General features: G+C 41.3%; 1 protein-coding gene across 2 annotated transcripts in view; it reads left to right on the forward strand.

Moving 5' to 3' along the window:
• The window catches only part of FBLN1 (fibulin 1), an 81,800-nt gene that overhangs the window by 45,046 nt on the left and 22,399 nt on the right, over nt 1-14,355 (forward strand). The window contains exon 15 of one of the 2 annotated variants that reach the window (XM_074901191.1): nt 7,846-8,290. In XM_074901191.1, coding sequence (XP_074757292.1) covers nt 7,846-8,200 — 355 coding nt within the window. In that variant the 3' untranslated portion in view covers nt 8,201-8,290. Of the gene's footprint in view, nt 1-7,845; nt 8,291-13,257; nt 13,401-14,355 lie in introns of those variants that run through there. The other variant, XM_074901190.1, reaches the window with a different exon arrangement.

A 14,355-nucleotide genomic window follows, 5' to 3' on the forward strand; every position in this document is an offset into this window, starting at 1 on the left:
TGCTTTATTTTTCAAGGTTGAACAGTTTTTTGGAGACATGATCTCCTTTATGTCATGCCAGTGCTGACTTAAATACAATAATGGATTCCAGCAAATATGTATTTTGTTGGTAGGCCTACCCTGTGGTTTTCACATCCAGGTCTGGTCCCTTTTTCATTTTCCTGAGCTCAGAAAAAGGTATTCCCTTAAAAAATGCCCTGTGTCAGTGGTTTGTGTCATAACGTTCTCCAGAGCCATAAGCAGATGTTCTCTCTGGCTACGTTGCAGGCACCCTATTAGGAGGGTTACATTCAGCTTCCAAATTCTGTCTTTTATTTCTTTTCACACATAGTCTTTCCTGACTCTGACACTTCAGTGAAAGAGTTCGTTTTAGCTCCCTCTCTGAATTCTTACCAGTTCTGTTGCAAAGCATTGCGAGAATGTCGGAATTTTAATTTTTTTTTTAGTACCATTTCACCCCTGTTAAAAAAGCTGTGAATCCTAGCAAGGGTGGTATGTTAGCTGCTGCTCATATTTGTGTCTCAGCCTAGCTCAGAGACAGTCTGTGAGTTCTGGTGTTGAAAATACAAGACAGCTTTGAGAGGAGGGGCAGCTGGCAGCTCATTTATCCCCATCAAGTGGTGCTAAGCAGAGTGGAGAAGTTGGGGCAAAATTTCAGCTGCATAGCTAGAGTTTATGGCTGCTTTTCCTTCTGCCCCGGGGCTTTATGGCCACCCTGTGCTCCAGTGATTCTTCCAAAGGCTGCTCCATGGTCCCCCCCCAGGTGCCCCATACCCAGGTAAGTGTCTGCACCATCAGTTAGGGAGGAAAACTGAGAAACCACAGTTCTCATCAGCCTGCTATTGCTTTTCACGGTCACTGCTCATATGGCCACCATCTTTTAGATTAAACTGAGTACTCTGTGCTGCCTCTGTAGAATGAAGCTAATGCTGATCATTAGAGGGACTTTGGGGGGGATTAATTAGCTTCCATTTTAACCTTCATCTGTGAAATGCCAAATAAATGGCACAGCAGATGTATTCGATCAGAATGCTGTAGAGGGAGTTCGTCATATAAACCCAGGCATTTATAAAATATGCTTGTGTTCTGAGAAGTGTCAATAGTAATTAAATTTTAAGTTATATTTGTCACATCAATAAACAAGCAGTGCCTCGTGATCCAGATGTTCTCTTTATTTGCAATCTTGTGGGTTCATTTGTATACTAATTCACAGTCATTTGCAATGAGCCACTAAGCAGAATCAGCAGATTTCCACTCTTCTGGACACCCCTGAGTCGCAAAGTTCAGTTTATAAATACACATCGCACACACACATTCTACTTCACCTCCTTTCTTACCTATATTTTTATGCATGTGTTGAAATTAATGGCTATTTGAGATGGACGGGATCTTTTGGGGAAGTAGTAGAATGTCTGAATTGTTTTTCTGTGTCTGGGTTGTTGGGGCCCTGTAATGGCTTACTCTGCCCAACTCAGACTCATAGGGAGAGATTCTTCTGATGTGCTAGGGCTATAATTAGCCTATGAGTCAGACACAAATCCTATAGCTGCTCAGTGAAGTTCTAATTATTTTAATTCCTTGAGTTATTATCTTGTTGGATTTATTAGGTTTTTTCCCCTCTCAACAGCTACAGACACAGTTACAAAATTTATTGTCAAAATGTGTTTGCATAAACCAAAGAGAATATGAGTTCATTGTCTTTATTGCAAAAAATCCAAGTTAGTTCAGGGGGGAGGTAGGAACTCTCGTCCGTAGCCAGTATACGAGTATTACACCACCAACATGCCAGAATCAGGGTTTTTGGGCTGGGTTACCTTGTGCCCACTGGGGAATGGTTTTGGAAGACAGCTATTTAGTGCCCTTTTTACATCCGATTTATGTGTTCTTGAATCTTTTTTTTTTTTTTTTTTTTTGGCATATATAACCCAACATACCTGATAGCCTGCATGTCATCATTAACTTTTGCATGATAATGGCATGAAATGACTTTTTCACTCAACCTTGTGCCAGGACTCTAAAATCAAAATAGTTGGCTTCTCATAACATTGTATCTGTTACAGATACCATTTTCCTCGTTTCTTATTCAAAACACATTCCAGTTTCACCAACTTGGCACATCATAAGAAAGACAACACGTTTTCCATTACCATCAAGTTGGCACCTCATGGGATTTTTTTTTACCCCGTTTTCCACTATTTTCTTTGGAACAGCTGTAATTTAATAGGCTTCGGTCGTGCAAATCCAAGTTTGTTCCTTCTTATTTTTCCTTAAAATCCTTATGTATAGGCAACAGCCCTCAGATGCTTCCTTACCCCATCTCTTTAAAGCAGAGATTTTTGCATGGTGGCTGTTGCAGTGGTGATTGTCATCAGGTGAAGTAATTCCAGGATCATCCCATGCTACGTGCTGAAAGCTCTGGATGCTGTCTAGATACCCTGAGCTTCAGGAGGAAACAGCCTGTGTAACCTTTCCCCAAAAACCAGCAAAGTGCCTGGCATGGTCTGATCCTTAATGGTAACAATTTCATTGAAGGTCTTATCTCTTTTGCTTAAATTCTGCTTTTTTTTTTTTTTTTTTTCCTTGATCAGCCTATAGGCTTGGTATTTTTCCAAGGATAATTAAGATCTACTGCTACTCACAATAGGACTTAAGTTGCTGTACTGCCTTGCCAAACACTTTTTGTTTTCAATTTGCATAACAATTAAATTATCTTTGTGTGACACTGAAGTCTAACATTTGTAATATTTGAGCCAAGAAAAATAGTAGAAAAGATAAAGAAGCTCTTACGGAGGTATGTCAGAAATGTGTACTGCACTGAGCCAGATCGGGAAATATTTTTATATTCTAGACATGTCTGTGTGTTATTAAGGTGGTCGGTCGCTTCTCGTTAGTAGGACCTGTTTTTAACTGCTGAGAATTTTGCCAAAACATAACCAACGGCTGAAATTTTACATGCCAGGTGTCTGACTCAGGCTCAAGTTTTGGCAAATTTCAGACAAAGCAGTTCCCTCATTTCCAAGAACAATGATAGGGAGGAACAGATTGTTTTGTGTGTTCAAAACAATTTTGATGTGATTTTTTTTTTTTTTTTAACAGTTTGATATCATGTTTTGGAGCAGAAACCTGAAGTTTGTTAGATTACTTTTGCACTTTTTGTCACTCTTACCAGAAACCTCTGAACCTTCTGAAATTATGAACTTTGTACAATCGCATTTAGTCTTTTTTCCTAAACCTTAGGAAATTAGGACCTTTAATGGGTAATCTTAATCCACTCGTGACTGCCAAAACAGAGTCAGGTCTAGCTGGAATATTTCTAAGAGTTGTTTAACTTTTGCTTCAAGTCCTTGAATGATAAGGATTTCATAGCCTCAGTGGCAGTCTTCCTTTGTGTTTGACTGTCTTCTTCAGTGCAGTTTAATTCTTCCTATCAGTAGAGAGGTCTTTCTTTTTTAGCAACAAACAGGTTTTTTTTTTCTGATTTAGCAAACCTGAGCTTCTTGTAGTTCTTTAAAGCAGTCTAAAATGTGCATGTAGAAACTCTAGAGACTGTTCCCACATACAGCCACTGGAAGGAAGCCCAATCTTCCCCATAATGTCACCTTCTATTTGTCCTGGGCCAGGTGCTGCCAGCCCTGACAACCCCAGAGGCTGTTTTTTCTGTGCTTTCCCTCAGACTCCATGGATAAGAAAGCTGTTTCTAGCACGGGTGAGAGAAAAGCTGGCTGTAAGAAGGAAAGGCAGACTGAGGGATAAGGAGTCTGAATGTAGGGAGAGAAGGATCTGAAGGTATGACCAGGTGAGGAGAATGAACCTGGGAGATACTTGAGGGGTAGAAGGTAAAACTGCGTAAAACAATTTAGAGACAAGGGGGAAGCCAACCACAGGACCTGGGTGCTTGTGTTTAAGGGTGGTTGATGCTGGGTTTGGATGAAGACCATCAGAGCAAAGAGTAATCTGGGATGGCTGCACAAAGATGCTGAGGGAAGGGGTGTATGCTTTGGGACTAGGGCTGTCAGGTGGGAATGGAGGAGAGGATGGAGCAAGAAGAGGAGGATGGGCACTGCCTGAGTCCTCCTGAGTCCTGATCTCAAGTTTGAGCGAGCAGGAAGGGCAATAGGCAAGGAAAGGGAATAGGAAGAAGCCACCAGGTCGGGAAAGACAGATGAAGGAGATGAGGGTAGGAATAAAGGCTCAGCACTGAGGGCAAATGAAGATGGGTCTGTCTCTTCTGTAGCTTGAAAACTACTTGAGATTTTCCAGCTCCAGACAGGAGAAACACGCAGAGTATTTGTCCATCCTGTCTGATGTACTGGATACTGTATTTCTGCCCGAGCCTGAAGTAGAACTCTAGATTCTCCTCTGGTTAAGAAATATCTCTGAAAAAACAGCCATCACTTGGTTTCATTCCCTTTAAGATCTGGTCTGGTTCAAGACAAAACCCACCTTCCCTACACAGCTGCTCTCTGAACATAAATGTAGAGGTCCGTGGTGTGCTGATGGCTCATCTGGGCCTCAAGGTGTGGTGCAACCTGCTGAAAGCAAATCCACCCCCATGCCACCATGAGCAAGTGCCTTTGTAGTGGGGTATATTCTAGGAGGCCCGGAAGATTCTTACAGCTCTGGAAATCAGCAGGGTGGAATTTCAGAGATGTGTAGTGTATAGTTCAGTAATAATGCTTGGTTAGTCATTCAGCATGGTTCCCCTGTATGGAGTAAATTGCAAAGCCATAAATTCTGAGAAAAAGTTATTTTCCCTTTGGTGTCGGAGGAATTATTGTATACCACTCAATTCCTGTGGGCACAATGGAAGAAATTGCCTCTGTACCACGTGAAAACCAGGCTCAGAAATTAACAGGAGGGAAGGCAGAAAATATTTTCTTCTCATTTCTCTGTTAGGAAATGTTGTAATCATTATCAAAAATGGAATCTCTCTAGTTCTGGTAGTTTTATGTTCCTTTATGAGGAACCAGTGTTTGATAGATGAAATTCAAACTCCGAGTGATTCTTTTAAAGCAGTATTTCAGCCACATAAATAAACCTAAGGGAACAGAGTACTAAGTGAGCTAAAATAACCAGGAACGAATTCAGGAATAAGCATTTAGCAGCATTATATGCTTATTTTTCTAGCCCACCAGCCTAATTGCAGAGGTTTGCAAAGAAGTGTCATGAAACGGCCTCACTGCAAAGCAGGGCACGTTTTCCTTGAGCTCTCTCTTGGGTTTCTCTGGTAGCATCTTGCTGCCTCCTCAGCACCGTCCCCCCCAGCCCCGTGCTCTCTGCCACAGCGACACGGCGTGGTGGCCACGCTCGGTGGCTCGGTGGCCTCTGTCCTGAGGTGCCACGGGGCTGCTCGTTCACTGGCAGTAGGGTGTTGGTTTCCCCCTGCCGTATGATTTTCCTCTGCTCACTGAAGGGAAGCATTTAAATAAGTCCTAGAGAGTACACTGGGATTTAAATGCTCGGTGCCTGTTGCCTTTGGGGTGCATGACCCCAGAATGAACTCTGGTTCTTGAAAGCAATAATATTTGCTATCTCTCCTTTGTGGTTATTTGATAGAACAATTAGCACACATTAACTAGACCTATAGTGAAATGTGCAGTGCGTAGTGTACACCACCAAAGAATAAGATAAAAGATGATGAATTTTGAATAATTCTAGCTCCTAGCTGCAGGCACATCTGTCTCCACAAACAACTTTCTGAATCAGCAGAATGCCCTTTCTCAAATCTTAGAAAGCTGAGAGCTTTGGGGTTTTGTTCTCTTAAAAAAATCTGACTGTTATTTTAAAATGTGTTTTACTTTTATAAAAGAAGACATCAGGGCATCTTTGTGAGCCAATGCTCAAATCCAAAAAGATTTACACGAAGAAAACATTTCCAACTAAGAAATGAACTGTCTTCACTTGCTTCCTGGTTTCAGCAAAACCAAGTAGCCTCATTATTTCAACAAAACTCTCTTTAGTGGAGTTACCGATGACATTTCAGAAAAAAAAATGAAGAACTCACTATACCTGAAAATATTCCAAGAGTATCCATACCTAATTAGCTGGCCATCCTGTGAAGACTTGTGCGTGCTCTTTACACACATGAATAAAATTAAGAATGCATTTCAGTCTTCAAAGAATCGCTTTGTACTTTCATTTGCAAGTGGTATTAAAAGAAAACATAGAACACATCAACTGAAGAACTGAGGGTGCTTTTGCTACTCTTTTTGAAAATACTTATTTTGTGTATAATGTTGAGGTCCTGGAATTCAGGTCGCCATGCGTTGGCAACGAAGTGGGGCTTGCTTATGAGCCACAGCTCTGCTGATACCAGATACTGCTGATAGGAGCTCTGGTTTATATGTCGAAGTAAAATAAATGGGCACTCAAATTTCCTTGAGGTAGTAAGAAGCAAACCATGGTTCACGCTGGAGCATTTCTTAGTGAAGAACTGAATAAATAGTTTAGGTTCCCAAACCTCAGCCTGGGGACTGAATATTGCTTTAGAGTGGATAGACTCCTGTACAGAATTTAATTGATTCATAGTTGTGCATGAGGCAGGTTCGGAGCTAAATGCACAACCTGATCACCTCCAAATTTGGGGAAATCAGCATCCAGCTGAGCTCATCATGTCTACCTCTACTTCTGTGCACCTGTCTGAGAGGGTCTTTGGAAGCCAACTTGAGTGTGGCGACTAGGGCATATCTTTAATCTGGAATTCATATAAACTTCCCTTGCATGCAATTCTTTAAACACTTCTCAAACCCACCAGGTATCACGACGTGTCAGATCTTCATTAACGTGCTGGTAAACTACAACATTCTTCAACAGCAATGACTTTAATACCTGTCTGTGCCATGTTTTACTGGACAAACTTCTCTCAGTAACAGAAGGGGAGGAGATTGCCCCCTCCATGCAGATCATGATTTCTAGAGCTGACGTCCTGTTGTTCTCTTTCAGCCTGTGTGGGTGATCTCTTCCTAGCTCTCTGGAATTTTCACTGTAATGTGGTGCCTAGATAAGGGAAGGAAACAGCAGAGGGCAACTTTCTCATTCACCAGCATCATTCCTGTGACTCAGGGCTGCGTAAGAGTGTACTGAAATGTGTAGGGCGCACGCTGGAGGCATCAGGCTCTTGGATCTTGTTTTCAGTGCTTGCCTAGATGGGTGTTAGACTGACTCAGGTTGGTTCTCCTGGTAGCACAGAGAAATACTGTGCCACATCAGGAGGAAGAAGGTTTGTCTTCAAAGCGAATAAACCTTAGCATAGAGGCAGTGTTGGAAATAAGTCTTACATTCCTCTGTACGCTGTCAGATGATGAACACACATAGGGCAGTATCTAAAGTGCCTCTCCTCTTCAGAAGGACCAACTCCTCGTACAACTGTGGTTTTTAGAATACTTTGCTAGTCTTAACATCCAGCCAGACATCCCTAGTAGGACACAATCAACTCACTAACTAGTATCTCTTCCTTTATTTAACATGTTTCCAATCGACAAGAGAATAAAATTTGGGGAGGGGGGTAAAAAAAAGCCAGTGTTCCCCCTAGGAAGAGCATAGCTGATCTAAATGCAGATAAGCTCTCACCCACGCTGAGGTGCCAGCCTCAATCCGTCTGCGCGTGCAAAGAAAGGGCAACACTTCTGAAAGTGGCAACGCTCCTCCAAAAGCACCAACCACAGCCAAGTTCATCCTGATTTAATAAATGTCCATTTGCAATTTGACTGAGGTGCCAGGCTGAAGAACAGCTACAGTGTACGAGTCACCATATCTTTTCCCACCCCCACCGCCCTTGCTCTCCTGTCACGCTTGCTAAATGTGCGCTAATCTTCCTCTTGTCTTGTGTTCTCACTTTTCTTGCAGTCGCTGTGAGCGCTTGCCTTGTAATGAAAATAAGGAGTGCCAGAGCCTGCCTCTGAGAATAACCTACTATCACCTCTCTTTTCCTACCAACATTCAAGTACCCACCGACATTTTCCGCATGGGCCCTTCCAATGCTGTCCCTGGGGATAAAATTCTGCTGTCCATCATCAGCGGGAACCAGGAGGGTTTTTTCACCACAAAAAAAGTGAACAACCACAGTGGCATTGTGGTCATGCAGCGGCAAATCACAGAGCCCAGAGACCTTCTTCTGAAAATTCAAATGCAACTTTCCCGCCATGGAACTGTCAACACATTTATTGCCAAACTTTTTATCTTTGTCTCTGCACAACTTTGATCCCTAACTTACAGGCATCATTGGCTATTTTTTCTCTCCTAAGAATAGCGCTTTTTTTTCCCAATTTTAATAAAGTTTTAGTTCATCTGTTGCATGCTGCACTTGCATTTTATTTGCCATCATCATTACAGTTCTCCACTTTCCCCTATCGCTGAACATCTCAATTTGGAGAGATTCCTGTGTGTACCCTGCATCATTATAAAAAGCAGAAATTGGTGTCCAAGAGCTTATTATCTGAATATACCGAGGACTGAAAACTGTCAATTTACTTCACACAGTAGTGGACTTGGTCTCATTTGATGAAACACAGCTGCATATGTTTAGGTCTAAATTGTCAAAAGAAAATAGGTACATAATTTGAGCTGTCTCGACTCGACATCTTTAGAGAGTTTCATCAGTTCTGGGGCAAATACTGCAAATTTTCTGAAAATCTCTTCAAAGGACATCATTTAGGCCCTTAGGCCCTCAGAGGTGCCCCAGCACACAAGTCACTTTGAAAGCGTGGAGCCAGGTTCTCAAGCTGTGCTGGTTATCATGGCTCTGTTGTAGCCAGTGAGCTTGGGCTGATTCCCACCAGCTGCACATCCCACCTCTAACTTTTAAGGAAGGTACAAAAGGGAATCTCCTCTAAAGAACATCTATTTTAGAGATTTTTCATCTTCCTTTCTGTGGAATTCCCAGGGAATTGAAAAACTAATGGTGAGAAAACAGCAATGAACTTCCTAACAGCTTTCAGCTAGTAGCAGAGAGCTCCTTTCTGATTCATGGGCTATATCCTGAGATGTGTCCACATTTGAAAAAGATATTTCATTGGTCTCATAACATGTTTGTCTCTCCAACTTCCATATCAAAGCTGATACATTTTTAACTGTAAAGACTTCGCCTACTACCACCACCAAAAAACCCCCAACCAAACCCTAGCAGCCCTGAAAGGTCAGCCAGAATTCCAATACCCAAATCTTTCTCCCTTTACTTCTACAACTTTCTTCCTTCTTTTCTCTGCAATCAAGAACAGTGTAGACAATACAACTGGAATTTTTCTGGAATTTTTTTGTTTTGTGAGATGGAAAAGGATTTATTTTACCCTTCAGTCCTCGCATTGATAAATTTTACAAGCTCAGTCTTGGAGGTATGATCTAAAAATTGTTGGTTTATACCATCCTGAGCTCAGATAGGCAGAACAGTCAGTCCGTAGCTGAACGAGGAATAATCTATGTGAATGCACATATTAAAAAAATTGCTTCTCTATGTAAATACAGACAGCACAGGCAAGGTGCAAGGTTAGAAACTGGGAACCTTCTAAACCAAGATCACAAGCCTTAGTCACCTGAACACAAGGAACTGCTCTATTAGCTGTAAGGTGGGAGCTCTCAGGCCCGTCAGCAGCCAAGGACTAGACTGGGGCATGATCGCAGCACTCTGCCAGAGTATTACATGTTCCCTAAGGCAAAGTTTATCCCAGCTGGCTGACAGGAGTTCAAGTCTCACGAGGAATGCCAATGTTTAATAAGTCTGTTGACACATACTTATAAAGCTGCCAGAAGTTGCCAGTGGGGATAGAGTCCCAGCTTTCAATATTGAAAGCACAAGCCTCTGCTACTTGAGCTAATGGGGTTTCTCACCGCCACAGAAGATGCTTGTATATAAAAGCCCTCTGGCTACTGGTTCATTATGAGGCCATAATTAAGTGGGATAAAGATTCAAAAATAAATTTCATTTTTGCAAGCATTAATATATATTTGTTTGGCAGGAAAAGAAGGGAGTGTGAGAATTTGGCCCTCAGTTTAGTAAAATGCTGCCATATTAATTGCATTCAGCAACTAATTCAAGAACACGGAGCTCAGATTCTGCTGTATTAGATGCTTTAATGCTGCAGCGTAGTGGGAACTTTCAAGAACGTGCATGTAATTATGCACTGCCATTTAGGTGTGTGGTTCTTTCCAAATGAAAATGAAATCATGGCTCCTGGTCCAAAGAACTTACTAATTGAATCCAACAGCAAATATGAAAAAGGAATGACACCAGGAACCAAGAAGAAAGAAAAAAAATTATGTTCAGGAAAGGATCATTTGCAAAATAACCAGAGCAATTGAACGGTTTCTTAACTTTTTTCTCTTTTAAATGAAAAAGGCCTGGAGGAGGTACCAGCTCCAAAATTGCAATTTTTGTTACAGGGGGAAAACCTAAAGGAAAGACTTGAATAAAGAAAGTTCTCAGCACTTAGGCAGAAACTTTTATCAGTCACAGTCCCCACTATAATAGGACATGAGCAAAAAAGGAAAACGTCAGCTAATCAGAAGATCAAATGCAAAGATGATATCGAAGGATAAAATAAAAAGTATTTTGAGATCAGAGTGCATCATTAATAGCAAATATCAGGATTTGAAATAGATGCTGGTTGTCAAAGAAATTACTCCAGAAGATGTCTAGAGATGTGCCGTGGAAGCAGCGAGAGAACAAAGTGTTACCAGCTGCACTTGGGATGTGCTGAAGCAATTAGCAGGGATATCAAAAGAAAGGAGATCAGAGAATGAATATTTAGGGGCAAATGAAAGCACAAACTCAAGTTTAGCAGCGTGGACAGAGCGTGCAAAAAGAAACGGTTGCAGGATTTCTAAGAGGAGAGAGAAACTGTGCAAAGAGCTGATACACACATTTATCTGTCAGGTGTGTGGTTACAGGGTGCAGGGGTCTAGAAGCCAGTTCTAGTTACAAACGAACACAAATCCCTCGTGATCATTGTGATCCTCTGTTTCTGTACGCACTGTACCTAATTCATGCCAGAACGCTTTACTCCAGTCAATCAGAAGTGAGAATTATGAATGTAAGTCTTACCTAGGAGTTCATCTTAAACAAATTCCCAGCTTTATTGGGATGAGAATTTCAGAAATGTTTGTATTTGCCAAATTTTGCTCCAGCTGATGTCAAGAGTAAAACCCCCTTTTCTTCCCAGGAAGGAGCAAAGGCAGACCAATAGTCAACACTTCAGACACTCCCACCACGATGTTTTTGAATACAAATTCTATTATCTAGATACAGCTATGAAAATTAGGGTGCTGTATGTCCTGCACTTCATTAGTGATAATGTCCCAAAATGAGTTACGCAAGCTCCTGTTTACTGACGTCCCTACAACCTTTAGATGATGCTACGGTTATTATTTATGTGTCATATAACACAAAGAGAACTTTTAAAGAACTTTTTCAGAGTTTGTAAAGATGTTACTGGAAGTAAAACCAGTCTGACTTGGCTGTTGTGACCCCAGCTCAGCGGGATCCTGAGGAAAGGTGCAGGTGTACAGATGTCAATGTCTACTAAACCCCTGTATATGCAGTAAGAAGAAAGAAAAAAAAAAGGAGAGCGGGAAACAACCATGAATGATGTACATTTTGCCTCAATTCTATTTGTAACATATTTTGAAATAGACTGTTTTACGCTGGAACCAGACTTCTGTAATTTAGCTGATCCTTATTTGGCAGATGTGAGGGTCAGCTAGCTGGAAGTCCTTTCTTAATTTGGCAGCTGAGGTTTAAAATAAAGGGATGGAATCTGTTATTGTAGGTCAGACTGTTATGTCCATATATCCAGAATTCATTTGTTCCAAAACGATCAGCATGAGGCATTTCGGCAGAAAGGCCTATCCTGTGCCCTACGAGATGTCTAGGAAATGATGACATTTTTGAGGGTGGCCAGTCTCAAAACATCAACTGCAGAGAGAGAATAACGAGCCAGGCTCAGCTGGTGTAAATTACCCCAGCTTCATTGCCTTGCCATGGACTCCGCCGGTTCACATCTGTTGAAGCATGATTTCCTTAATGTTGATTCATGTTTTCTCTTTTATCTTTATTTTAGCTTCATACAATATCAGCGTGTTTGGCTTTGTTTTCTTTGATGAGCAAATGTGGGTAGCATATAATGAGAAGTTACTGATGTATTTATTATTAATAGAGCCATAAAGTCCCTTTGAACATCTGAAAAAAGATGGCTTGTAGGTGTGGACTTGGGTAACGCATTTTGAAAAGAGCGAGAACCATTTGTTTCTAGAGGTATCTGACAAACTAAAGCTTCCATTTTTGTTTCCCTTCTACTCAGTGAATTTTTCTTCCTTTTAATCTTTTAATTCCCCCCCTCTGACACTGCAGTCTTTTCTTTTTTCCACTTAGAAATATGAAGAAATGGGCAGGTCAAAGTTGAGATCATTTGTGGGGCTTAGTCACATTGTGTCCCAGCGTAGCCCTTTCATCTCTCATGAACACAGACCGGGTATTGTGTGAAGCTCTTGAACTGTAAGTGACTTTAAATTCACTCTAGTGGACAAGGGTGAGAAGAAGTCATTTAACTTTTAATAGACTTTCAAGGACGAGTGAGCAGCTGGTTGAGATGGAATATGAAATGACCTTACCATTTCCCCAAACTCAGAATTCGATCTTTGAGGTTTTAAATAACGTAGTTAACTTTTTTTCCTCCCCAAGTTTCCATTTCTCTCTGTTTTCTCAGTGTAGATGGAAAGGGAGTGTGTGAAAAGAAAAAAACCAACAAAACCAAAAACTTAAGAGAGGCTTTTCTGGCTCTTGCTGCACTGAAAACTGTGAAAGAAAGTTGGCCCTTCAGATATTTCCTGCCAGATTTCTAGAATGGAAACAATTGTTTCTGGTTTATATGACTGATATCACATGGAGTACAAAAAAGGTTTGTGGAAATAAGTGTAAGCTCCACTGAAACTGGTGAGACCACACCCGTGTGCTGCAGCTGAGGGTCTGGGCCTAATTGTTTGGTCCTATTTGAGCTTGGAAAGAGACTTTACGTGGCACCTTACACACTACAGTTCTCCCAGTTTTTACACACCTGGCTTGAAGGAGGGGGTTTGCAGGGGTTTTGACTGCGACTATTAGCCAAGCCAAATTTTTCAGTGGTCCAGCAGTTCTGATGCTCTGCGTTTGTCCGTGAGGTGAAGAATGAACACTTACATCAAATTCTATCTCCTAGCTCTCCAGATTGCAAAACACAAAGTATTTCATTTTCAGGAAATATATATGCATCTCTCTCTCGTTTCTCTTAGTGTCAGGCTTGAAAAGACAGATACTATCCGTTGCATTAAGTCTTGTCGACCAAATGATGTCAACTGTGTGTTGGATCCAGTCCACACAATTTCCCACACTGTCATTTCACTGCCCACGTTCAGAGAATTTACAAGACCTGAAGGTAAGTGGTTTGTTCCTTGTTCCGTTTAATAGACTACAACATATAAAACCCCCACAGGAAATCCTTGCCTAAAGCCAGACTAGCTACCGGTGCAGTAAAATGTTTGCACGGTTCCAAATTATAGTGTACTATTAATTTAATTAAAACCTTCGATATCCAGGAGTTTTAATTTTATGGGGCAAAGAAAGTGAGCTCTAACTCATACAGCTTCCCAGTCTGAGGAAATATCGAGTCTGAAGTCTCATTTCCCACATTTACTCACATAATAGCTGTGTGCCCCATGACTTTTTTTCTTCCTTTTTTTTTTTTTTTTTTTTTTCAGGAAGTAGATGCTCATTGTATTTCTCTCATCTGTTTATGGTGTGTTGTTCACTACTGACAGGTGGCTTGTTCCAAGAATGGAGCCTTTATCTACATGCAAGCATTAATCACAAAAGACATTATATTGAATATACTATCTAGTACTGTGATTTGCTGATTTGTGACCTATTCAAAAAAAGTATGTTGGTTTTTTTTTAAATACAGTCTAAAGGAAGGGAAGTTCCAAGGACTGGACAGAAAATTTTTAAGCTAAGATTTTCAAAAAGCATCCAAGAGAGTAGCTGTCCAGTCATCCAGAGGGAGTTCTCCATCCCCAGATGCTCACTCTCCTGGGAACTCGTGTATTTCTTTAGTTCCTTCGGCCTGTGCCATACTTGCAAGTTTTGAAATCCTGCAGTTCCACAAGGGTTGCACTCACTTTGCTTGATTCACATATAAACTCAGAGATCAAGAACCAGTTTTTTGCTCCTTGGCATTTGTATTCCTTTTCTGGCAGCTTCACCGCGTACACATCCGTAGGGGGTTGACTGCCTTCAGCCCTGCTTCTCTGAAGGATGAGCCACTCTGTGCCACAGACACAGAGAGAGGCGAAGGCGACGCAGGAAAGGAAGATTATTTTGGTTATTTTAAAGAT

The sequence above is a fragment of the Athene noctua genome, chromosome 3, assembly GCF_965140245.1.
Source record: "Athene noctua chromosome 3, bAthNoc1.hap1.1, whole genome shotgun sequence".
In the NCBI taxonomy this organism is placed as follows: domain Eukaryota; kingdom Metazoa; phylum Chordata; class Aves; order Strigiformes; family Strigidae; genus Athene; species Athene noctua.